The sequence below is a fragment of the Mucor mucedo genome, assembly GCF_025094135.1.
Source record: "Mucor mucedo strain NRRL 3635 chromosome Unknown EV154scaffold_146, whole genome shotgun sequence".
In the NCBI taxonomy this organism is placed as follows: Eukaryota; Fungi; Mucoromycota; class Mucoromycetes; order Mucorales; family Mucoraceae; genus Mucor; species Mucor mucedo.
The window spans coordinates 67,227-91,721 of NW_026252430.1; the positions used below are offsets into that span (position 1 = coordinate 67,227).

A 24,495-nucleotide genomic window follows, 5' to 3' on the forward strand; every position below is an offset into this window, starting at 1 on the left:
ATTTAAAAATAAATCATCGTGTTGTATACGTTCATTCATTTAACGTTCCTAAAGTGGGCCAGTATACAAGGGAATTTGAAAACTAGAAATGATTTAACACCAGATAATGATACTATCAGGGTTGCTGCCATCGACGCTAGTAGGGCAACCCTGGTATTCAGTTTCAGCTTCAGGCTTAGCGACGGGAATAATGGCACAAGAGACAGCGGCAACGTAAGCTAAGGCCAAGATAAGAGTTTGTTTAAGCATTTTTATTTGTATAGAGATGAAGATGTTTTTATTTTCTTTCGAAAAAAAAAGTGTCTTTTATAAGAAAGACACTATACGAGAATAGCTAAAAGCGTGACTTACAACTTTTGGTTATCTTGTATTAACTTCATAACTACAATAATCTCCGGGAAATTTAGGTTGGGTACTTGTTTTCAATATAGAAATACCTGACAAACTTGGATGTATGTGAGCTTGTGACAAGTATGTTAATGTGGTTGACCTGATGTACTTGTAGTACCGCTGAATTGTGTAAGGTATTACCTGTATACATTTATACATAATGTAATGTTTCACTGTTCATCTTTAACATTCACTTAAAGTAAAAACGAAAGAAAAAAAAGGGATCTATAAAGCGAACTGAGAAATCTGGATAGATGAAATGTTATTTTCCAATAGATGTGTCGATACATTTAAAAGTCGCATTCTTATTATTTATCAATCAAAGGTAACATAAATACAAAAAATATCTATCGATTATTACAGGAGCCGAAAAAAAATATTTGTAGTAGGACAATAATCGATGACCATGTCATACTGATAAAGAAGGAAAGTATTTCTGAATTTCTGCCTCAGTCCTGTGTTCCCTTTAAGACTAGTGATTTGTTAATGTTATGTAAAATAAAACCTTAGTAAAACAACGTATGTAACTTTTTTTACTGCTTTGAATACTTTAAATAGAGTATAATAATACAACGATTGGTTATATACGCTCCTTATTTTATGGGCAAACCTTTTTATTATTATCACTGGTGATATACCCTGGGAAGAAATCGGGTTAAAAGGCATATCATCGTTAGCTGGACCAATGTTCCAAAAAGTATGTTATTCAACATGCTTGAACACAAGAAGTTGGAAGCACAATTGAATCTAAAAAGTAAATAAACAGTTTTTTCGTAAAGTTCTTATTTGTAACTCAAGTTACCCATGCTGTATTATGTACCAGTAGTTTGAGGCAGCTTTTTTTTTTTTTTCACCTGCAGTAAAACACAAAGTTAGATGATAGTGCCTGTTTCGTATTCCACAATCAGTCCTTTAAAAAATCCACTATAGCAAATATTTGAGGAGAAAATATAACACAACCAACACCAAGCTTAGTAGGAGAGTATACATGACACCAACTTATTTACATCCGAATTATTTGTATTACATCATGCAATCTCATCTATGAATCTTTTTGTGAATCTTTTCATAAACAGCTTATTGGCACTGAGACGCAGACTAAAAAAATGATTCCATATATGGGTGCTTTCTCATGGCCCCATTTTGCTTTTCATTTAGGTACAAAATCAATAGACCTTTTAAAAAATGACAGACATGTTTCTTGTTTGACCGGGTTAAAGAATGGCCAGATAATACGCACGAGGCTGTGGTACCCACATTTTTGTGCGATTTCGACTTTTTTAAGTTTTCAAAAAGCGTCATTTTTTTTGTTTTTTGTTTTTTTGTTTTTTTGTTTTTGAATGACACAAGATATTCGATGCTGCCACGGTAAAAAGACAGCAACAAATAAAGAAAGTAATATACAGCTAAATTTATTTTATAAATTAAATTAATTAAAGAAAATCCTTCACAGTAAGCATGGTCAAGTTGTTGTGATACCTTGAAGAGTTTATACCGGGGTTTAAATATATCGATGCAGTGTATTGCCTATATTTTGACAGGTTCATGATCTGAGAACGTTGATGTTGTACGCATTGCCCCTCTACTTTAAAATTAAAATAAAATGCATGGGTGTCATTGACATAATGTATTTATAGTAGACATCCAATACTCGGCACACATTACGTTTTGGTGGTCTTACACATAAAATTATGTGGGGTACGATTTTATGTCTGACTTAAACAACTGTTCCGTTTAGGTTTTCTAAAGAAGTTATTCCTAGAAAAAAATATCCCCTAGTTCCTTAAGTAAAAGAGACGTTTCGGTGAGAAGTGCTGGTCTGCTGTGTGATGAAATATAGAAGTCTTCAAATCATATAAAGTTAGTCGTAAAATTGAAATATTCCAAGAAATAAACGGTTAAATTATTTGAGACTAAAACTAGTTATCTTTTTATTAAACGGAAAAGGGGATCCTTTTTATAAGATAGATTGTTATGCGGGAAGTGAATGTTTCATGTTGAAACGAATGTTTCATGTTTAAGTGAATGTTTCTTGTTTCCGTGCTGGGTTGCTATTAAATGTCAAGTAGATTATAGGCTGGATATATAGTGTGTATTTATCAAAAATATTTTGTTTCAAGGGCCTTTGGATATTTAGTCAAGCTATTGTTATAAAGTTTAAAGCTATTGATCAAACATACTTTAATGCACTGTTATGCGACAAATCGAGCGCATTTCCAATTTTTCTTTCTTTTTAAACACCTACTAAAGTGCAATACACCTTTTCGGGTTTGCACCTGTCAAAACTACTTCTTTTCATCTTTTTCTTATCCTCAGATCTGTGACCTCTTAGTAGGCGCAATTACCTCAATCTCTTCTATAAATTTCCCCAATTTCTTTAATTTCAGTGACTGGATTATACGTCCATCACTATAAATAGGCATCCATAAGACCTCTCCTAAATAAAAATCCTCATCTATTATTTTACTCATATTTCAACACTTTGACTTATTAGTTTTATATATTATTCAGCTCTATTATCATTCTGATTGATCCCTTGATTACATTTTTATCATTGTATCTTTTATTTGTAAGCATATAAGCTATACTTAAATCTATTTTCTAACAGTTCAGCTTCTGTTTAAACTAGCTGTGGTGCTCATTCAACTCGCAATTATAAAGACCTTCTTTACTAAACTCTATTTTATTTAAAGAAATATCCTTTATCCCGCCAATACTACTCGCATACTCTTATTTCAGCACTCATTGTAATATACTAAGCCATGTGAACTGTTTTGGTTGCTCGATGTATGTTAGGGCGAATTTCAAAAAACACAAGTGAGTCTCAAATCGTTACTCGTATTTATAGGTATGATCAAGATATTAAAGGGTACGCCAAATCCTAAAGCTTGTCATTGCAAATTTCGCATGTTAAAACATGGTTCGGATTGACGATCTTAATTAGGCTGGTTAACATTGATAGGTATTACATCACAAATAGTGTCTGAGTAGATGTATGTACAAAAATACAGTGTATTACAGGTTAATGATGTATACGATTTTTTGCTCGACTCGATAACCTGGGTCCAGATGTTTCCTTGATATCTGAGCATTTAAAAATGCGTGCAGTCTTTTGTTGTGATATTTGGAAAAGTTGTACATAGTTTTCTCTTCTTTTTTTCATATGAAGTCGTATATTGCGTTGTAATGTTAAACATGCCCTCTGAAGAGACTTTCTTTCGTTCATTAATTGTCTCATTGTCAGAATCGGTAGCAGAAAAATTGCAGTATTAGTTGATAAACGTAAATTGCCAATAATTAAGTAGATAATTCAAGAATAGTAACGTATATGTGGGTTGTTTATGTTACAAGCTATAGATTATGCGTTTCAAGTGGGAAAGGTGACGTTACTCAGAACTAATCGACAAGATTTAATATTCCAGCAAAAGCCATTAAACCTGGCATCTTCGGTAATTACCCCAAATGGTGCATAGTATCGAAATACCCAAACAAAGCGAATAATCTGGAATCCAAGATCTGTCCTGTGAATTCAAGTACACTACCAGAAAGCACCACAATAAAGACATTTGGCACGAAGAACAGAAAAGAAAAAAAGACGATTTTGCTTTTAACAAACAGATTGACGTCAGCACCTGCTTGTAAGTCTAAAAAGCACGTTATAATCAAGCATTTTCTCAAAAAGAAAAATGTACTTGACTCTAGAACCGACTTCTTTGGGCAATGAGCGACTGTAGCAGATTATAAGACTGAATCAACTATTGTTTCTTTTGTTGGCCCGTGCGTGTCCCTTGAGCCAGTTTATTATACCATACAACCTATTAAAGAAATGAATTTTTTTTTAACCAAGTGCGTTAAAAGGGAATATCCAAAAAAATGGCCCGGGAGTACAAAAAATAGATTGTTATGCAAGTCACCCTGAGAAAAGACAATTGGCATGTGGGCACCTTTTTATTAAAAATACCAGAAAAGAGTTATGCGTGAATGAAAATATGATGAATTATTCCACAAGATACAATAAAAAATCAGGCACTATTTGTCCTAACTTGGAGTCCCCTCTTCCCACCTAACCTCACCTTTGTTTTATTCTTCTACATTTTGCAACTCAAATATCTTTTTGGATATATTTTCTTTATTGTATTGTTTGTGCTAGTCGGAGATGAATGCTAAAAAATGTCACAAAACACGTTTGGATTTATTTAAATGTGGGTGCACTCCGCTGCATTTATCATATGTTAAAGATCGACATGTATTATGCAAACATTTCCCAAAAAAGATTTTTGTGCGATAAGTACGCTGTGATAGAATAAAAATACATATTATTATTGAATATATTAAAATAAAAAGAATAAGGAGAAATAATATAAGAGTAATAAAGAAAAAATATAGAAATTAAAGATAGCAATAGGAATAATTAAGTAGTGTTATGGCAAAAAGGAGATAGAGAGAGAAATAAGTAATAAATTATATGGATATATTACATTGGAGGGCGCATTATATGTTACAAGTGCACTCGTGAATTAGAATTTAAACTATGTCCAGATATAGTGAGCATAACGCTTGGTTTCATAAGTAAGGATGTTTTAAGAAAAGAAGCCAGTTCTAATAAAGAAATTAGCATTGTTATCTTTATAAAAAACCATTTTCCGATAGTTATGTATTACCTGTTTCTTGACATGAAAGTTTTAGTCAATAATTGTAAAGTTTTTGATACGCTGAGCTTGATATACTCCAGATCTAGCATTGTAACGCCATCCTGTTGCTGTTTTTTTAAAGAAAAGTTAGAAAATATGTCACCTTATTTTTAAATCGAACATGCTTACCTTTTCCAATAAATCATCCAACTTTAAATCGATTTCCAAAACGGGCTTATCACGACCTTTATAGTGGAGTGAAATGATGAAAGTACCAGGAATAGGAGAAGAGACTGTTAAAAATATATTCTGTCGTCTAACCTCAGGCACTTCTGTCTCGACAATAATTCCATCTTTCTCCAGTTGTTGATGTGTGAATTTAAAAGGACCTTGTACAACAGGAGCCTTGATTGCCCTTTTACCTGGTCTGGTATCTACAACTTCTACTCCAATACCAACTACCTGCTTTTTAGATGCAGAAGATCCAGCCCCAATACCACTTTGCATTCTGACATTTTGAAGGTAGGCTTTATAACTTTCCAACTGGCTCTTGAGATAATTGTTGTGATCGAGAATGGTCTTGAAAACGCTTTCAAGCGAGTCCAATTCCTCCATGACTTTGAGTTTCAAATCACCTAAATGAACAAGCTCGTTGCTGATTTCCTCCGCCAAAAACTGATGATTATCACGCTTATCAATCACACCGGCCTCTTCTAGTTCCCTAATCATTTCCTTTACTTTGATACCCTTATGAACAAGTTGAGCATCCTTCCCTGTGCCGGCTGTTTCCGCAATATAATGTAGCTTTAATGGGGGTCGGCCAAGGTATGGCAGGGAACGGATGATCTGAACGAAAATAGATTTGGCTTCCATGTACAAAATATCATATTGAGTAATGTTATTTTCAGACATGAGGGACATAGTTAGATCTTGAATAGGCATTTCCCATCGACTAAATAAAGGCAATTCAATTGCTTTATTTTCTTTTCGTGGCACTTGTGCGGGAGCAGGACCTACTTCGCCTACAAGTATACGCAAATGATCGGTCTCTTGTGGTGCAATAATATTAATGTGTTGTTGTAATAATGATAAAGTACTGTAAATTTCATTCGGTGTTATATTGATCATGATATCCTTCTTACTGAGAGCCATATACTGATCCATTTCCAGTTGTTCATAAAAATCGACTACTTCACAAAGGTCGTTCAAAAATTTATTTGTACGTTGTTTATTGTGTTCTACGAATGGGTTTGTTGGGATCATGTATGTTTCTTTGGCATAAGATGGTTTGTTTGCTAAATTCTGAAGCATTTTTGCCAACTATGGAAATAAAGAGTGTTACTTAATCTAAATTTGGATTGAGTAAGAAAAAAAAAAGAAAATCTTACCAGAGTTAATGTCGTACGTGAATTATTTCCTGGAATACCATCCACAAGCATGTAAGCCTGTGGGGTAACAATAGCAGGATTCACAAACCTTAAAAAGAAAAATCCACCAATCAAGGACGAAATAGCATGATCAGTGGCATCAGGGTATTTTCTCTTTGTCAGAGAGCGAATCTGTTTACAAATCCAACGAATACCATAAGGTACTTGATCCAGTGAATTGATGATTGTTGATAGAAATGAATTTGCAATATCCATTAACGTTTTAAGTCTGGGGCGAATTATAGCTTGTATAGTGGGATTTGATTGTGCGACTTCTGCTGTAACACCCCTTGGAAATCCATCAGGTAGTCCACCCTGTTCCATTTCCATTTTTTCCACAAGTTCGTCATATACTTTCAATGGATTGATTTGAAGATTTAAATCTTTGTGCTCTAATAAATTATTGATTTTCTCGGATAAAACAGACTTGAGATAGGATTGACCGGGACCACGACGAGTATATGTTGTCATCATTCGTGAAACGGGTGTATTAGCACGTAAAAGTGAACTGAACTCTGTGGTGGTTTCGAACTGGGCAGCTAGTACGTTCTAATTCATAAAGTTTAATAAAACCTTTTTTTTTTTTATAAAACCTTTTGTACCTGAAACATTGTTAAAAGTAAGTGTTCTTCACGGCTTTCATATTGATTACCATATAGTGTAAACATGACTGTTTGTAATAACGTATCAATTTCTGCTAAACTAACTAATCGACATAATATCGCAATATGACGTGGTTCGCTTTGTAACAAATAAAATAGATTTCCATACTGTTGCATACGGCGATCATCAGGGTAATGATCAACTTCATCATCATCGTGATCTTCTAAACGAGAAGCTACTTCGTGTTGCTAAAATAATCACAAGTTAATTCGCCTTTTTTTTTACATGACTGAAAAATAATAATAAAAAACTCACTTCATCCAATGCCATTCTGTTTTGAATTAATAAGCCGATCCGAGCGTCAAGAAATCGCACATCTCTTTCTCGCATAAAATTCTTCTTGGATTGTGTTGAAATCTTAGTCTTTAGTTCACGTAAACGTCTTTGGGCTATTAAAAATAAGGTTTTATTGTACAAATTTAATTTAGGATCTTTAACTTTTTTTTACCTTTTGCCAACTCATCTTCTACTTCGACATCTTGTTCTGCAGCCATAGAATAGAATACAGACACAGAGTACCGTTTAGAGTTTCTGCCTCTATTACGGCTAGAATGATGATTATTAGCTGCAGCTGCAGCTACTGCTCGACTCACAATCGAGCTATTTTGTGGATATCCAAACGATTGAACCATCCCACTTCGTCGGTCAGTCATATTATTATAATGTAAAATAAGAAAAAAGAAGCAAAAGAAAAGGATATTTAATTTAAAGTTCCCTTTCAATCAATAGCACCGTAGCACAAACTATTATTTGATTCTCTCGGTATTTTAAAATAGAGTATTTGAGTATGATACATCCCATATTTATTTATAAAATGATCGCCCGTTTTAGATGCACAATCAAATTTAAGGTATCTCACACCACAGTAATGATTATTAGCTATGAGCATACAAAAATGAAAGGGCACATTGTACTAAATAGAAGGGTCATACAAGTACGTGTAAAGTTCTAATTATCTTTCAGAAGATCATACAACAATACATATCACATGTTGAACCATGGACGCTAGCGCGTAGCATTCACGATTAATGAGTTGTATTATACCATCTCTTCTAAAAATTTTTAGTATCTAACTTCCAGTTATTATTTATATATATAATGACGATCAACACAGACATCATATACACTTCGATACCAACAAACGAGTCGACGCAGGTCTTTTATGCGCATGACAATTTCACTAATTCATAGTCAGCGGGTTAAAAATAAATCTACTTGTTCTATAAACCTCTTCTGGTTTGAGGTATAAGTGGGAACGGAAACATGCCGTCAGCTATTCAAGTGTAAAATATGGTGTACATATAAAACTTTGGATACGTAGTGTAGCTGTAGCTCATTTGAAGAAGCTTGATTCGGATTAGCACTGTCATAAACTAAAATCTCGACCTTATAATCGTCTAAATTTATTCGTGTAACATTGTGTTTTTTGTTCAATGTGGCTAATTCATACGTATTTAATTAAATCTGGTGACTACAGATGGTAAAATACTACGCGGATGGATTAATGTGTATTATACCCGCACACATACGCATCACATCATTTTTCATACATCTATTTCATAATTAAAAATGAAAGTTAGAAAGTGTCATCATCAAATGTTGCCCTTTGGCAAAATCTTGGCAACATTAATTTGATTGCTGCAGTAGGCCATTAAGCTCTTAACAGATGCGAATTCCAGCTCATAATTCTGAATACGATCTATCTCCTTCGTTTGAGAATTGTATAACAACTTTTTTAGACAAGTATTTCTACTTTTCCTTTAGCTCCTAGAAACATTTAATAACGAGAGTGGTAGTCATATTGAGATCAGTTTATCCACTGAAAAAGGTATGAGGCATTTGGACCGTCTGGAGCTGCTGACAACAAAAAGAATACCTCAAATCACTTTTCAAAGCTGCGTATGGATTGCTATCTATGCTGCATGCTATCGCGTACCAGTTTAACTATGCCGATATCACGTTGTTCAAGAAAATGAAGGTTCTATTTGTTCATGCTGCTAAAAAAAAAGACTTTGGACTTTCAATATTGCAACTCCCAAAATGTATTGTTTAAATCATCAAAGAAGCTATTAAGTCCCAACAACCCACGTGAACAGCAGAAGTCAAGTAGTAGACGTCATAAACATGATGTGGTAGCTACAGAGTTGATTTATATATCATGATAAGTTGCTGTATATAGTTTTATATTCTTTTTTTTTCCGTTGTCAGGAAGCGGTAATCGAGTCTTCTGCTTTTTTGGAATCGATCCAAAGATCCTATGATAGAAATAAGACGGACGAAGGTAACTAACACCATATTACACCCGTATCTTGGGGAGTCTGTTGATGTCAAGCTACCTTGTGATCCTAATATCAGAGGAGCTCGAATCCCCATGTTGACTACTTCACAGGTTGAAATTGTTCCAATAATAGCATGGCTGATCGCTCGTGCTGATGGGCTGGTAAATGACAGAAGTTCTTTATACTGATCTAATAGTATTGCTATCAAAGGCACTCTCTTCAATAAAATACAATTTTAAATGGATTGATATTGATCTTGGGCCAAGTCTCCCCCAATTTACATCTCTCTTTGATCTTTGCGCTTTGAATTCTTGCTATTTAGTGATCGAAAATGTCCCAACCAGGATTATTTTTAGGTTTCTTACCCAAATCCTGACCAATACGACCATCAATCGCCACTACTGCAGCATTTAAAAGCTTTAGCCGCAACTAATATACAAACAATGTTTTTGACTATCGGAATAGTTTGCAAATTTCTTTCTAGGTATGGTTCTACAGCTTATAGTCTTTTCTGACTGAACCATTCTATCAGGCAGTTTAGGGTCTGCTATATTGAGATACAATGGTTGTTTACCAGAATATTGAGTAAAAATTGCTTAAATTTTCTATGTTAGGGGATTGTTTTCTTCCCGGTTCACACTAATTTAAACACATTTACTTATTATATGATAAGTATTGTATCATTTGTCTGCACTATCATTTACAAAAATTACAACGACATATGTGTAGATAAGATTCTAATTAATGTTAATGTCACTCGATCCATCTTCGTTTACAAACCTTAAGCCAAGACATAAACCAGAAAACAGGTCGGTTATCAAATACTTGTATTTCAATCTTCAGCATACTGGATGCAGATTTATGTTTAAACCGTAGATAATTATACAGGTGGTTCTTAGATATGATTATTTTGTAATAACCAACTACAATGAAAATATCGCTGTCCATATATTCTTTAAAATTTTAATCTGGGCTGCCTATTTGGATTCCAAGTCAGACAAATGCATGCCTAAATTAAAGTGAAGCCTGACAATCAATAAGATGGACCTAATTTTTCTAAAATTTCCAAAGTAATGAACAATGCAATACCAGACAGAGAATATGTCCACTAAAAATTGGCGTCATATAGAGTAAACATTACGGAGTACCAAGTCAGATGCAAAAGTGCCGAAGTGATTTTGTATTTTTTTTTTTTTTTTTTTTTTTTTTTTTTTCGTTGGCGTACAAAACTGTCAAAGGTCAAGAAAAGTGATGCACGTTTTATGGTTTTATTTTACCGACTTTTGGCTGATCTCCAGTGCTTGCGTATTGTTTACAATAAAAATAGATGCTGTAGAAACAAACTATATCCTCATGATGCATTCCTCTGTTTACGATGTACATCATGAGAAGACTGCCTTTTTGTTATGCAAAGATTCACCCCCTTTTACTTATTTGTTTATGTTTCTCAAACTAGAAACGACTACTTTGTACTAATTTAATAGAGATGATCGTGGTAAGAGTACTGTTTTGGTAGCACTGCTGCGCATTTATATCACACGCAGCTATGATGAGAAGAACATATATTCATTATTTACTATTTATCGTCATTCTTTTGCCGGTAAGAAACCTATAATGTATGGGAAAATAAAAAGAGCATCAGATGGTGAATCATGGGCGTGTGAGCACAACTTAAAAGTCTGGTTATATATATTTTTTTTTCATATGAAAATCACATGATGAAATCCATATATTTGTGTCACCATTCATCAAGTGGATACATAACATCACCCTTTCTTTTTCTTTTTCTCTTCTTTCTTCCCTCCGTATTTATACATTTTTTATTTTATTTTTCCCCAAATCCCCAAATACTTTGTTTCTTTTCACATGGTATCAAAAAATATCCCGACTGTATTCATTGTACGCCATGGAGAAAGATTAGGTAAAAATCAAAAGGGAGCCTTCATGTATAATTTATCTGACACATTCATTAGATCATACTGATAAACTATGGCAACCAGATCCATCACTTGGAATTTGGGATCCTCCAATCACACCCAAAGTAAGTTGTATACACAAGTAACGAGCCTTATTTCTAACAATTCTTATGAACAGGGATTCAAACAAGCAGAAAAGACCGGTTCCACAATACTTGAAATGTTGCGTCAACAAACTATTGATATAAAAAACGCAAATATTGTTATTTATTCATCACCATTCCAACGCTGCATCGACACAAGTATTGGTGTTGTGAAAGGATTACGAAAATCTAAAAATATAACAAAGACACCAACTTTAAGGATCGATATTGGCTTAGGCGAGTGGATGTGTGAACGCTTTTTTGATTCCGTGTGTCCTGCGCAATATCTAATGTCACGACAGCAAGAAAAGCTAGCTCGTCAACAAGCATTTTCTTATTCAATGTTGGCAAAAAAGAGCTTTATCACTCCTGAAGAAGAAGAGGGTATGCTACCGGCTTTGACAATTGATTATGCATACAATAATCCCAATCAATCTGAATTTGATTATCCTGAGCGTTATACAGACATGATTCACAGATTTGAAGACACACGTTTAAATTGTTTGGAGTCTTGTCTAAAATTGGGTAATAAAAAGGGACAAAAAGATGAACAGCAACCCACTGTGGTTATATTTGTAACACATGCGGTAGGTGTGAACGCACTATTGGACGGTTTTAGAAATAGGGTGACAATACCACTCGAATCTAATTATTGCAGCATATCATGTGTACGTCACTATAATTCAACAGTCATTGCTGACTCAAGTGACCAAAGCGATGAAGACTGTGAATATATGCAGGATCATGATGACGGATTTAACTCTCCGTCAAAACCAACATGGCTAATTGACACTGTCATGTATGACAGACATTTACTATAGACCCCCACTCCACCGCCATTATCTTGTACATATTACCACACTTACTGTTCATATTTTATTATCATTTATGTGCATACATGAACCACTTCAATGAAAGGTTCTTTCTATCATTTCATTAAACACTTTTTTACTCATGATTGTTTGTACAACCTGTCAATATATTGGAGCCCCGTCCCAATCACAATGATCAGTCAGGATGAGTTAATTGTTTAATCATCCAACATAATGTTGAAAACTTTAATTAAAATAGAAACATTTGCAAATAACCCAAGTAAGTAGGAACTTGGTAGTTGTCCATCAACGTTTCAGTAGTAGCATGTACTAGTAGTGAAGCATATTTTATACAAAACAAAAATTGTTCCAAGTTAAGATGATATGGCATGTCAATCGACGTAAACACTTCTTTTAGATATGTGTATAGACCATCACTTGATTCCAAATAACCCGAATGACCATACGTTTGTTAAAAATACTGACCTCTAGACATTTCCTAATATCCATGTAAAAAAAAAAAAAAGATCACGTGAACCCAAAAAGACGAGGAGGACGTACGTAGAAAAATTAAACGGACTTAAGTATGGACATTCTTGAACACCGTCCTTGTTTTTTTTACATTACGTAGGCAATATCCAGAAAACATCATAAATCATCCAAAAAATGGTTTTCTTTTCAATTTTAAACCAAGATGCTGTAGTCAATCATCTAATGAATTAAATTCTCACTGCTATGAGCAATCCCCTTCAAATAAAAACCCTATTTAATAACCAACAACTTTAATCAATTGTGCATAAATAATATCTGTGTGTGTGTGTGTGTGTGTGTGTGTGTGTGGACTCTATTGTGCCACTAGGTTTTAATAAATCCTTAACTGTAAAAAGGGTCCCATTCTTTGAACTCCGTTGACAGTGTAATTAAAAAGGGATAAAGTCTAGAGTAGGAGACAAAACCGCATAATATAAAATAATCCCAGAATATTAATCTCCTCTTCTCTTTTTCTTTATTTTTACTATTTACAATGGAAAGTATTCGATTCTTTAATGCATGCGTTGTTTGGACAAGAAGTATCGTGTTGATACTTTCCATAATTATCGTCATTTCGTCACTCAGTATATACAATTATGATGCCATTCCTGTGTTCTTACTACTCGAGGAAGATGCATCTTCAATAGTTTTAAAGGGACACGAAATAATTTATGACATGATTCAAGACCGCAGATTAATTGCAACACTTGTAGCAGCACAAGCATCCATCTTTTGTCCTCTATTCTTACTAATGAGCGCTTCATCAACAGCACCAAGTATATGCCAAACAACAGCAGATATATGGCGTACCGTAATTGAACAGTTCTGTCAATTTTTAATGCCGCTTGGCTTAGCATTGAGCTGGATATTCTGCATCACGTTCGACACGAGAACTCAAGCTGCCTTAATGGATCAAAACATGAAATTTCAACTCGACCAGGATCATTATACTGCACTCGCTACCTATATCGGTAATAGCCTGAAATATGTAATTATTGTAATTTTGCTGTTGGAAGTTGTGACAATTTGGGTATCTTCATTTAAATATGCCACCATACTATTTATTTCTCATCACCAACAAGCAATAAGACTGCAGGATGACGATTCGATGTACACAAGTTTAGATAACAATGAAGAAGAACAACAATTAGAGTATTATAGCAGTAATGAAGAAAAGATATTGTTCATATAACGAATTCACTTTTTTTTAATAAACCAAACAAAGTTAAACCTTTTTAATTCAAAAAAAAACAGCCTCTGCTATAGCTTTTATAAATTTGTGTTGCACACATTTTCATTGGTTCATAAAAACGTTGCATTAGCCATTGGAATGTTTATGATGGCCTATTTGTTTGTGTTGTTTTTGATTTGTTTGTGCCTTAAAATCTAATTTTGACTTTCAGAAGTCTAAGCTAAGGCATGGTATAACACATGAAGAGATAAACTAAAGCATAAATCCAGAATTAAGAAATTATTTATTAATCCAAAGAGAACCGGTAATTCAACTGTTTAAATATATCTTACTGGGTAATAAGGATACTCAATAGTTTATTGCAATACTAATAGATGGCCCTTTTAAATGTTCTGCTTCCTTTCAATCGCAATTGGCCATTGTTAAGGGTATGTGTGCCTTCTTTAAGCTTTCGGTAAATGTCTGTATACGCGGAGAGTAGCACATCTGGAATATCATAACTGTATGCATCCTTGGCAAGACAGTTTTCATCGTCCTAAAGTTTTTAAGGTTAGTTAAAATAGTTGTTGGACATGTTACGAATAAAAAAATCAAGTGTAACCTGATATGCGTTGGCAACGTCTCTCAAGAGGAGATTTGCCAACTCAGGGCGCGAAAGAATCCTAAGCTGCGCCCAATTTTTGGTCAGTAAAGCCAGACCGACATTAAACAAGAAGTTGGTGCCCTCCAACAAGACGAGATCGAATATGCGGTAAACAACTTTTATATTACTTTGGTTACCAAACATGCCTAAAAACCATGGAGTAATAAACATTTTTGTATTCATCCTTTGAAGTTTAAAATGAATATGTAATCCTTTGGTATAGTGTATCATCAGTTGACCGAATTGAAAGATACGTATGTTCAATCCTGATAGATCACAATCAAATTGTGTACGGAACTCTGCTTGTTTCATGAGCGAAGTTAAAACACAAAAGGCTTCTTCGTCAGACAGCTATAAAGAATGCAGTTAATATATATTATCCAATAGTCTTGTCTTTAATTTACATGAAGCAGTAATATTCCAACCACAAAATTCAGGCCTTGGCAGTATCCAACTTCAGGTTCATATAAACTGTAAGCCTTCAGAACGTTAAAAAGACGCTGTTGACCTTCTCCGTTTATATTTTTGAAATATTCAATTGTCGGAAAAGACCTATGCAAGTCCTTTTTGATTTCGTCCTCATAAGGACTTAGTTGCTGTAGCAGATCATGATATACCTTCTCGATAGACTCAAACCCTCCTTCAGGTTTGCAGAAGGCTAGCCAAATTAATCCTCTAGAAGAGGAGGGCAAACCATTCGTAATAGCCATTCGAATCTGATTGCTACGCTCGATATCTTTATAATTAGTTAGCACTGATGCCCATATTTCTAATTATAAAAAGAAAAAAAAATTAATTCCCTGTATAAATTGTTCTAAGCATCCTTATTACCCCAGTCTAAATTCTCTTCATCTGCTGTCGATCTATCTTTTAGCAACTTCAAGTTTTTAGAGTAAACGTCGCCTGAGCTATTCACAGAATCTTGTCTTTCCCCTTCTATGCTATTCAGACTATCGAAGAAAATATCCTCTGCGTCACTTTCCTCAAAAACGGATGGAACGGTATCTCCAACTTCAGCAACAGGTAAATCAACGACTTGAGTATCGAACAACATGATTGGTTCATAGTTCGCAAAATCAGACTTCGTAACATCAAAGTTTCTATTATCCAACTTTTTAGCGGTATTTTTTTGGTTTATATGGAAGCGATAGCATGGATTCAAGATAAAACTGCCTAAACACCAGACAGCAATGTAAACTAATGAGTTGAAGAAACGGCTTAGCAATAATTCTGAGTCATACATATATTAAGAAGAGCTTACATAAAAGAAGGAGGTTAAACCTTTCGTTTGTATCGTCCTTAAATTGTCCATATCCTGCTTGATCCTTTCCAGTTTGGAATCCAACATCGGTGCCTGGAGTTAACAAATCATAAAAAATTAAAGACTGTTTGTCGAACGTTTGTGCGATATAACACATGGCAGCATATTTTATTTTTGACGAAATCTCAATTATCCTAGCGTTGAAATGTGCATTCAATTTGATATAAATTGGATACGCATACAAATGCAAATGAGCTAGGTGGGACGAATAAAGACCGACAGTCATTTGTGGCTACGAAGAATGTTTGTAGAAGTGAATATATAATGATCAAGGACAGGTTTTGTATCCGCATATATATATATATTAACTATAACAATGGAAGTATGTCTTATTGTTGAGACAGCTGCAACGTTTTGCACAGTTTGTAGCTTTTGCAATACACATACTATATTTATCTCAATGTGTAGTTTTTTTTTTGATAGTATACGGTTTCAATATGCTTGTATACTACCCTGGATCATTTTAGTATCAACATTTGCGGTTCATGAGAATGTATCAAAGGCAAATTTATAAATCAACAAATACTTCTATCTATTTTTTTAAGATCTACATAATGAGCATAATATATCGTAATCCAGTCATGAGAAGAAAAAAATGTCAACTGGAACTCATGCATACAGCTTGATCAAGGTTTCATTGTGTAGAAACTGATAGAATAATCGATCAGGTGTAGTTGTGTCTAAAACACTCTATATCAGAATAAACAACGAGACCTTAGTTTTATGAACACCAAAAACAATAAAAGTTGATACCCACATGTCCAACAATATGAAGCAAAAATGACACCATACAGATGTGAGCTTGTTTTTTAAAAATTACACCATATTTGTTTAAACCTCCGTCATCTGCTATTATTTTATTTCTACTGATGGTATATTTTTTTACAATTTGGAGAGGACAGCTTCAGCTCCAGAAGAAGTAACACCGCGTTCAGTCTCGATACCAACATACTTTACAACCAAATCATCAACAACAATTGCGAATCGCTTGGAGCGAATGCCCATACCGTTGGCGGTTAAATCTTGAGCAAGACCAAGAGAGTCGGTGAAGGCGTGACTACCATCACCAGCCATAATAACCTTATCTCCAGCTTTGTATGCTTTAGCAAAAGCATTCATTACAAATCCATCGACAACAGAGATGCAGATGACTTCACTAACACCCTTGGATTGAAGAGCCTCATGGGCCGAGATAAAACCAGGTACGTGAGATTCGGAGCATGTTGGGGTAAAGGGGCCTATCGTATATTAATATGCCTAGTTGAAGCATGGATGAAATTTTAAATTACCTGGGATAGCGAAAATAACAGCCTTTTTTCCCTTCAACTTTTCATGAATCTTGTAGGCGATAGGACTATGAAACATCAATCAAGTGTAAGTGCTGATCAAGAATACTTTCTTACCGAGGACAGGCCGTGATATCTTCCTTGGGATCAAAGGGAACATAGTGAAGAACACCATCGGGGATCTACCTACATGCATAAGTAAAAAGAGCACGGTAACATGATGTTTACTCACAATATCGCCAACTTGAATAGACTATTAAGATAAATAAGTTTTTTTTTCAGTCATGATGTACTATTGTAATTTACCATTTTTTAAATTAAAAGAGAGAAAAAGATGATTCCCAAAAAGTCGCCATGATTTGTAATTTATTTCATTTTTTTTGTCGACGTCAATTAAGGTTTTGGTGCACAGAGTCCGGATAAACCAGATTCCATGTGAGTTCAATTTCTTTACATTACTGAATTCCAAGACAATTTTCGATGACTACAACTATAAATATAGAAGCATACAAAGTAAATAAATGCACAAAACTGTCATATGTATATCTCAGGTACGATAAAGATCAACGGATACATGTTAGACGAGTAAAGTTATTGCAGGCGGGCATTAACTTGACAATTGATGATACAAAACGTTAGTATACTTTCAGATTCGGAAGCTTGATGTCAAGTTCCTGATTGCGATACCTAGAATGAATATCAAATAAAATAAAACAAAAAAAAACGTGCATCATTAAAAATATTTCAATCTTTTATTGGTAGCCCGACCTCGGCATAAAGTAGACTAAGGAAAACTTCACACACACCTTTTCAACCTTAAACATGTACAAGATTACCATCCGACATTTAGGAGTCGCTTGCAAGAAACGACTTTTTCATTCCAGTCCCAACTTTAATAAAGCCATTCGACCGGGTTTTTTTAATTCGTTTCTATCCAACGATACAGAACAATCGAAAGAAGCACTGGTTGCATATCCTATCAAAACAAGTAAAGATACCTATAATTATGACATACCGCCAGTTGCGTCTAGAATGCTTGTGCGTGACTTTATTGATGACTCGCTTTACAACCCTCAATACGGCTTTTATTCGAAAAATAACACGTCTGCTTTGTCCGAATATGAGGAAATGGAACAAGAGGAAGATCAAATTCAATACCTGAGACGAGTTGTCAAATCGCGTGGACGTGTTCATCATCACCATATTCATCAATTGAGGTATACTTTAACAGAACTGTTTAAGGTAAGCAGAGGACAGTGCAAGGCCGAGAAAGAATAAATTTTAGATAGTAACGTGATTATAGCCTTGGTATGGTCATGCTATTGCAAAATATATGGTGTCCGAGTATAAATTAAGTCTATACCCGCACAAGGATTTGATCATTTACGAAATGGGAGGAGGCAACGGTAGATTGATGCCGCATATATTGGACTACATCAAACGTTATGAGCCGTCTGTATATAAAAGAACGCAGTACAACATGATTGAATTGTCAGAACGTGTCGTATCACCGTCTTTTATGGGAAATATGCCTCAACACGACTGCGTACAAGTACTCAATGAGAACATATTTGATTGGAACACACTGGTATCTGAACAGTGTTTCTTTTTAGGCATGGAAGTGATTGTAAGTACTGGCAAATGGTCATTCTACCCGAAAGCTAATACTCCATCGTATAGAACCACTTTGCTCATGATGTGATACGGTATGATTTGGATCAATTAAAACCTCACCAAGGATACGTGTGCGTGGATGAAAAGAGAAACTACCATGAAGTATTTGAGCCCATTGGTACAGATTCAACTATTTCACGTTATTTAGCACTACGAAAAAAAATTGGATCCAAACCTCATCATACACAGCACATGTTATGGCACAAAATACAACGATTCTTTAAGCCATCTTCTTCCAACCTGACACAGCCCGAATATATTCCAACCAAATTATTTCAATTTATGGAGATTTTAAACACTTATTTTCCTCGACATCGACTTGTACTGACGGATTTCAATTCGCTGTCGAATACAGTGCCTGGAGTCAATGCACCACTAGTACAGACAGCGTATAAGGGGCTGATGGTACCCTGCCCAACTTACTTATTACCTCCAGGATGGTATGATATTGTGTTTCCAGTCAACTTTGATATGTTGAGAGATATGTATCTTCTAACTTGTCGTGGATCCACCGCTGGTAACGAAAAAAATGCTAAGATCGTCCAATACAATGATTTCCTGGACCGTTACGGTGATGTTGAAAAATCAAGAACCAAAAAGGGGACTCCATTAAGCCTTATGCACCAATCAAACGTCAAAGTTTTCTTGACGTAAATAAAAAAGCATAAAGTAATGCAAATTTCACGCATTCCGTGTGAATGTCGGTTGTTTGATTTTTCCCTGACTGAGTTTGGTAGTTTACGCCTTTGTCAGCGTCAACCATGTGAAATTTATATTCGGGTATAAAAAAAAAAAAAAAAAATTCGTGAATGAGACCCCTTTTATTAGTATTATTCACTTCTGCAATAAAGTATTTGACATGTCCGACTTCCCATTAGCTATTCCCAGCAAAGAGAACCACTTGATGACCCTTTCTCAAGAAGGTCCACTTTTCATTCTTCATTTGCACAACAAGGACAATCGTTTCACGACTGAATTCTGTTCCGCTATTCTTGACGCACTTCTTATTGTCGAAAACATCTTTTTGGCTTCGGAGGATCCTGTGGATATGGCTTTAGTAACTATCGGAAACGATAAGATTTACAGCAATGGATTGGATCTGATGCATGTTTTAAGCACTGTTAACTTTATGGATGTCTTTCAAACCATGCTTAAACGTTTTGTCAAGTTCTGTATCCCCACAGTTGCTGCTCTCAACGGGTATGTTTTCTTAAACATTCAGAAATGCATGCAATAATAATTTATATCTTTTCTTTTTTCTGTTATCTAGTCACGCTTTTGCTGGTGGATGTATGCTCGCTATGGCTCATGGTAAAGAAATAAACTAAAGCTTAGATTTAATTTGATTTAATCATTATTGAATTCCTCCTTAGATTACCGTGTTATGCGCTCTGATCGTGGATACGTTTGTATGAACGAAGTCGACCTTCCTTCTCCCATTTCTCAAGGCATGGCTGCTCTTTTACGTGAGAAAATGGGATCTAAGACATACCGTGATATGATGTTGCAAGGACATCGTTTCACCGCTCAACAAGCTTTGGATGCTGAGATTGTAGATATTATCTGTCCTGGTAATGAAGTCTTGGATAAATCCAAGGAGCTTGCATTGAAATGGGCGCCCAAGGCCAAATCAGGCATTGTTTACGCACAATTGAAGGACGAAGTAAGCCAAAAGATCAGACTTTTTTTTTAGTATGATATTAATCAGATATATTTTCTATAGATGTATAGTGGCATTATTTCCGGTTTGAGCATGCCTTATCATCGTCTTGCTCCTAAGTTGTAAATAAATAAAAGCAATCATTGATCTGACGTATATTTTTAAGACGATGGGGGAGGGAGGGAAACAATAGCCACAGTAACAGATCCTTCAAAGAATAAGGTCATGGTGGGGATAGGGGAAATTAATAGATGAGGAGTTAGGATCCAAATTTTGTAGTTATGTATAAATTCAATTGCCAATTTATACTTTTATGTGCATGTGTGGTTCAACTTTATTTCGGCTCTCCCTATTTTAACATCTTGTTTTTCAAACCGTATCTATCTTTCTCTTTCTCTTTCTCTTTCCTTTCGCTGCATTTTTAATTCTCTTCTATCAAGAAAACATGATTGAAATCGATACGCTTAAAGCGTCCAATCACCATTATAGCAAACTTTGCTATGATGATACGGATAGTTCAGAACCCGATACCGCCTTAAATACACCCACAGGTAGTTTGACAGACTCTTTCAGCAGACGATACTCGTCCTCATCCTCTACTTCCTCATTTAAATATGGTACACAACGCAAGCCGTCTTTCACGCCGAGATCACCGGAATTCAATCCCCAACAACAACATACAGAAGTCCTAGAGAAACGCATTCAGGCGCTGGAACATGATATCACCGAGCATGTGAAAAGAGAGGCAGATTTACAAAGTCAAGTCTTAATGCTGACCGAAAAGCATAAAGGGGCTCCCACCCGTCAGTATAAATCCACCCTAACTCGGATAAGTAAACAAATAGACCAATTTTTGGTGTCGCACGACAAGGCAAAAAAAAGTGTTTGTTGGAGTGATGAGGATTGGACAGGCAACGAAATCCCCACTCTCTACGGTGAAGAGGTCTCCGATATTCCCTCTACACCCAATATGTCTATACCGATGGTTTTAATATTTCGTCTGAAATCCATGCTGGATGCGGCGCAACCTGAACTTTGTACCGAAATTTACCGCTCATTAAACTCGTGGCAGGAATTTTATCATAACAAGTTGGTGACAGATAAGGAAATAAAGGCGCATGAACAATCCCGAGTCTCAAGGTTGTTAGAAGCGCTCCAGAAAAGTCTGTTGCGAAATAAATTACTGAAACAGGATCATGCCTTGCTGGAGGAGAAATACAAACATGATATTACAAACCTTCTTAATGACATTAATTGTAAACAGGTTGTAAATAAAGAACAACAAAACGATGGATCCGAAAAGTCTTTCTCTCAAACAAAAAAGTTGTTAGAATCTCATATACATAAACTGGAAAAGCAATTGTTTGAATGCCAAGATGAACGTGATGAATATGAAACGACGCTGGAAATGGTGAGACGAGAGATGGAAACTATGCTGGAAGAACTCGAAGATACAAGGCAGCAACGTCTCAGATACAAGACACAAGCAAGTCGCTTAAGAGCTGGGTTAGAAGCAATCCAAAAAAGACAATCTAAAGAGGACGACAGCCGTAGCACTGACGAAGATGAGGATGAAGAAGAAGACGAAGGGAAAGAGGCAATTCGGCTCATGTATAACGAAGCAGAAAGGCAGGCGATAGATTTAGACCGAGAATGTAAGCGACAAGCATTAACATTAAATGGTATACGCCAAGAATTGAAATCCACCGAAGAGAGATATCAATCCATCAAAACGGAAAAAAACAGGGACCTTAAGAACTTGCAGCGTACCAATCAAAAGCTTATTCGGGATCTTGAGATAGTTCAGCTTGAAAAACTGGAAATGGCCCAAAGCGTGTCTAAAGCGGAAGAGGACGAGGAAAGATTTGCATTACAGGTCAACCTAAAAGCAGCAAAATCCGATGCAGTGATTCAGCGCACAAAAATATCGCAATTGGAACGGCAATCATCCCTGGCGGATCTTAATAATAGTTTTGTAGCTGGTCTGCAGGATTTGTTTCAAAAGGAACTTAAGGCTGTGTCAGGTCAAAGCGATGAAATAATGAAGGAAATGGCAAATATTATTGAAACCGAACAAAAGGTGTGGAAAAATGAAAGCTTGAAAACTTTTCAAAAGCAATTTGATATTGATTTGTTAAGAGTCAATCGAGAATTGCGATTTCTTTCTTGTAAATTAAATGATGTGGAAGAGGAAACCCGTGTATTAAAAGCAAGGCATTTGGAAGAGCTGTCGCTCTTGAAATATCAATCCAATTCCGAATTTCAAAAGAAATTCCACCAAATTACGACACACCATCAGCTCAGAGAGCAAGAGCTTAAGAACCAGCTGGAAAGCCTGTTTCAAAAAAATCAGACGCTACAAGATGAGTCGGTTATCTTATACGGTCGAAATATGTTGATGGCCCACAAGTTAGGAAAAATTGACAGATTGCCGGAGAAATAACATACCTTCTATATATAAAACTACAATAATAATAATAATAATAATATTGAAAAAATCTACTTCTTTCCTCTTCTTTTGCTTTCTATTACTGTCTAATGCCCCCTATTGTAAAATCAGGTTCACCACTCACGTTAAGTATGATTGTACACACTACACCGACACATGGTCTTATTAGTCCTGCTGTTCAGGGATTATCACCCTATATATTGCAAAATTCTTCTGAAGTTAGTACGGAGCAATCTTACCATGCTGTGCAAATGGCATCTAGGAACTATTGCTTTGCTCATAACACTTATTATGTAGTTAGCTGGTGTCCAAGCTGTAGATTCAAGATTTGAAATATAATAAAAAAATCAAAGGTCCGCTTTCATTCCATTATTTTTTTTCAATCCCACCCTGTCACTAGTAGTTTGCCACCCCTCACTCTCTCTCTCTCATTTTACTATTTTAAAGAAAGCTCATTGTAATGTTGAAAGGAATCAGCCAACATGTTTTGAAATGTGGCACAATAAAAAGAAGCTTCAGTACTCAGACCAATGTCAGGCCTGGTTTAAATAAAAAGGTTATTATGGGTGGAGTGATAATAGCAGCAGCAGCAGGTGGTTATTTCTGCTGGGAAAAATATAAAACGGGAGCACAAATGCTTGATGTAGAAAGATATGTCCCATTAAAGGTTGTGACAAAAGAACAAATATCACCTGATTCTTACCGCTTACGACTGTCAACAAAACAAATTGACAAAGAATTTCCTGTTCCGTCATGCCTGTACATTAAGGATGATACAATCCAAGTCATGCGTGCCTACACACCTATTAATTCCAACCCATATAAGGACGGTTTTGTTGATTTGGTAGTAAAACGCTATCCAAATGGCTCAGTCTCTCGCACATTAAGTGGCTTTGAACCCCAGGACGATGTTCACGTGCGCGGTCCAATGATAGAAGAATATGAGTACAAGGAAAATACTTTAGACCAAGTTGGCATGGTAAAATTTGATAATTTTTTTTTTTTGACAGCTTACACAGAAATTAACTGTTTTTGACTACCAGATTGCAGGAGGTACAGGTATCGCACCCATGTTTCAATTAATATGCCGAATCTTGGAAAATCCAAACGACAAAACCAGTATTTGGCTTGTATACGGAAACAAAAAATTAGATGACATCTTATTGAAGTCAGAATTAGATCAGCTCCAGAAATCATACCCGGATAGATTAAAAATTAAGTACGTGCTTGAGTCTCCTCCTAACGATCAATATGAGAAGGGATACATCACCAAAGAAATCGTTCAGGACATGTTGACAGATAAAACAGATAATCGAAAGATCTTTGTGTGCGGACCTAGTAAATTGTTGGAGTTAGTATGCGGAGAAAGAGCAAGAGATTATTCACAAGGACAAGTGACCGGTATATTATCTCATTTAGGGCTTTCCTCTAATGAGGTATGGAAGTTTCAATAATAAAATCCCCTCTCCTCATCATTC

The 24,495-nt window shown here is 35.4% G+C and overlaps 12 protein-coding genes across 12 annotated transcripts; 7 read left to right on the top strand and 5 right to left on the bottom strand.

Moving 5' to 3' along the window:
* Nucleotides 1-31: 31 nt before the first annotated feature.
* EV154DRAFT_569227 (uncharacterized protein) lies at nucleotides 32-249 on the bottom strand (the record flags this gene model as incomplete). Its single annotated transcript, XM_051606122.1, has 2 exons — nucleotides 32-48; nucleotides 114-249. The coding sequence occupies 2 exons, from the start codon at nucleotides 247-249 to the stop codon at nucleotides 32-34; spliced, it is 153 nt and encodes a 50-aa protein (XP_051452423.1).
* A 4,721-nt stretch (nucleotides 250-4,970) lies between these two features.
* On the bottom strand, nucleotides 4,971-7,605 carry EV154DRAFT_540317 (Rho GTPase activation protein; the record flags this gene model as incomplete). The annotated part of the gene is made up of 7 exons (XM_051604408.1): nucleotides 4,971-4,989; nucleotides 5,052-5,149; nucleotides 5,211-6,341; nucleotides 6,410-6,997; nucleotides 7,051-7,299; nucleotides 7,367-7,500; nucleotides 7,560-7,605. The coding sequence occupies 7 exons, from the start codon at nucleotides 7,603-7,605 to the stop codon at nucleotides 4,971-4,973; spliced, it is 2,265 nt and encodes a 754-aa protein (XP_051452424.1).
* Nucleotides 7,606-7,875: 270 nt separating this feature from the next.
* EV154DRAFT_555722 (uncharacterized protein) lies at nucleotides 7,876-9,164 on the top strand (the record flags this gene model as incomplete). The annotated part of the gene is made up of 4 exons (XM_051605294.1): nucleotides 7,876-8,354; nucleotides 8,692-8,754; nucleotides 8,876-8,939; nucleotides 9,007-9,164. The coding sequence occupies exons 1-4, from the start codon at nucleotides 8,274-8,276 to the stop codon at nucleotides 9,162-9,164; spliced, it is 366 nt and encodes a 121-aa protein (XP_051452425.1). The 5' UTR covers nucleotides 7,876-8,273.
* A 544-nt stretch (nucleotides 9,165-9,708) lies between these two features.
* Nucleotides 9,709-9,941, bottom strand: EV154DRAFT_429728 (uncharacterized protein; the record flags this gene model as incomplete). The annotated part of the gene is made up of 2 exons (XM_051596487.1): nucleotides 9,709-9,788; nucleotides 9,833-9,941. Coding segments are annotated over 2 exons (189 nt in total), but the record flags the coding sequence as incomplete, so codon positions are not given.
* A 1,221-nt stretch (nucleotides 9,942-11,162) lies between these two features.
* EV154DRAFT_525994 (histidine phosphatase superfamily) lies at nucleotides 11,163-12,728 on the top strand. Its single transcript, XM_051603345.1, has 3 exons — nucleotides 11,163-11,311; nucleotides 11,364-11,431; nucleotides 11,485-12,728. The coding sequence occupies exons 1-3, from the start codon at nucleotides 11,257-11,259 to the stop codon at nucleotides 12,268-12,270; spliced, it is 909 nt and encodes a 302-aa protein (XP_051452427.1). The 5' UTR covers nucleotides 11,163-11,256; the 3' UTR covers nucleotides 12,271-12,728.
* Nucleotides 12,729-13,239: 511 nt separating this feature from the next.
* EV154DRAFT_525998 (uncharacterized protein) lies at nucleotides 13,240-14,013 on the top strand. The gene has a single exon (XM_051603346.1). The coding sequence runs from the start codon at nucleotides 13,286-13,288 to the stop codon at nucleotides 13,982-13,984; it is 699 nt and encodes a 232-aa protein (XP_051452428.1). The 5' UTR covers nucleotides 13,240-13,285; the 3' UTR covers nucleotides 13,985-14,013.
* A 521-nt stretch (nucleotides 14,014-14,534) lies between these two features.
* Nucleotides 14,535-15,397, bottom strand: EV154DRAFT_472501 (rab-GTPase-TBC domain-containing protein; the record flags this gene model as incomplete). The annotated part of the gene is made up of 2 exons (XM_051597909.1): nucleotides 15,032-15,397; nucleotides 14,535-14,978 (listed from the first exon to the last, which is right to left on the bottom strand). Exons 1-2 carry the CDS (start codon nucleotides 15,335-15,337, stop codon nucleotides 14,535-14,537), a joined length of 750 nt encoding a protein of 249 aa, XP_051452429.1. The 5' UTR covers nucleotides 15,338-15,397.
* A 1,433-nt stretch (nucleotides 15,398-16,830) lies between these two features.
* Nucleotides 16,831-17,543, bottom strand: EV154DRAFT_486503 (Redoxin; the record flags this gene model as incomplete). The annotated part of the gene is made up of 5 exons (XM_051598857.1): nucleotides 16,831-17,186; nucleotides 17,238-17,302; nucleotides 17,352-17,416; nucleotides 17,467-17,487; nucleotides 17,541-17,543. 5 exons carry the CDS (start codon nucleotides 17,541-17,543, stop codon nucleotides 16,831-16,833), a joined length of 510 nt encoding a protein of 169 aa, XP_051452430.1.
* Nucleotides 17,544-18,266: 723 nt separating this feature from the next.
* EV154DRAFT_540318 (S-adenosyl-L-methionine-dependent methyltransferase) lies at nucleotides 18,267-19,562 on the top strand (the record flags this gene model as incomplete). Its single annotated transcript, XM_051604409.1, has 3 exons — nucleotides 18,267-18,476; nucleotides 18,538-18,861; nucleotides 18,915-19,562. 3 exons carry the CDS (start codon nucleotides 18,267-18,269, stop codon nucleotides 19,560-19,562), a joined length of 1,182 nt encoding a protein of 393 aa, XP_051452431.1.
* A 69-nt stretch (nucleotides 19,563-19,631) lies between these two features.
* EV154DRAFT_526009 (ClpP/crotonase-like domain-containing protein) lies at nucleotides 19,632-20,737 on the top strand. Its single transcript, XM_051603347.1, has 4 exons — nucleotides 19,632-20,108; nucleotides 20,179-20,219; nucleotides 20,282-20,571; nucleotides 20,632-20,737. The coding sequence occupies exons 1-4, from the start codon at nucleotides 19,768-19,770 to the stop codon at nucleotides 20,692-20,694; spliced, it is 735 nt and encodes a 244-aa protein (XP_051452432.1). The 5' UTR covers nucleotides 19,632-19,767; the 3' UTR covers nucleotides 20,695-20,737.
* A 276-nt stretch (nucleotides 20,738-21,013) lies between these two features.
* Nucleotides 21,014-23,011, top strand: EV154DRAFT_429717 (uncharacterized protein; the record flags this gene model as incomplete). The annotated part of the gene is made up of 2 exons (XM_051596486.1): nucleotides 21,014-21,661; nucleotides 21,926-23,011. 2 exons carry the CDS (start codon nucleotides 21,014-21,016, stop codon nucleotides 23,009-23,011), a joined length of 1,734 nt encoding a protein of 577 aa, XP_051452433.1.
* Nucleotides 23,012-23,579: 568 nt separating this feature from the next.
* On the top strand, nucleotides 23,580-24,471 carry EV154DRAFT_569236 (uncharacterized protein; the record flags this gene model as incomplete). The annotated part of the gene is made up of 2 exons (XM_051606123.1): nucleotides 23,580-23,996; nucleotides 24,061-24,471. The coding sequence occupies 2 exons, from the start codon at nucleotides 23,580-23,582 to the stop codon at nucleotides 24,469-24,471; spliced, it is 828 nt and encodes a 275-aa protein (XP_051452434.1).
* Nucleotides 24,472-24,495: the final 24 nt, after the last annotated feature.

Bases quoted from the DNA above. Each gene is read 5' to 3' on its own strand.
- EV154DRAFT_525994 (XM_051603345.1), top strand. From the start codon at position 11,257: ATGGTATCAAAAAATATCCCGACTGTATTCATTGTACGCCATGGAGAA. The intron at 11,312-11,363 runs GTAAAAATCAAA...CACATTCATTAG, and splicing joins ACGCCATGGAGAAAGATTAG to ATCATACTGATAAACTATGG. The intron at 11,432-11,484 runs GTAAGTTGTATA...TCTTATGAACAG, and splicing joins ATCCTCCAATCACACCCAAA to GGATTCAAACAAGCAGAAAA.
- EV154DRAFT_525998 (XM_051603346.1), top strand. From the start codon at position 13,286: ATGGAAAGTATTCGATTCTTTAATGCATGCGTTGTTTGGACAAGAAGT.
- EV154DRAFT_526009 (XM_051603347.1), top strand. From the start codon at position 19,768: ATGTCCGACTTCCCATTAGCTATTCCCAGCAAAGAGAACCACTTGATG. The intron at 20,109-20,178 runs GTATGTTTTCTT...TCTGTTATCTAG, and splicing joins ACAGTTGCTGCTCTCAACGG to TCACGCTTTTGCTGGTGGAT. The intron at 20,572-20,631 runs GTAAGCCAAAAG...TATTTTCTATAG, and splicing joins ACGCACAATTGAAGGACGAA to ATGTATAGTGGCATTATTTC.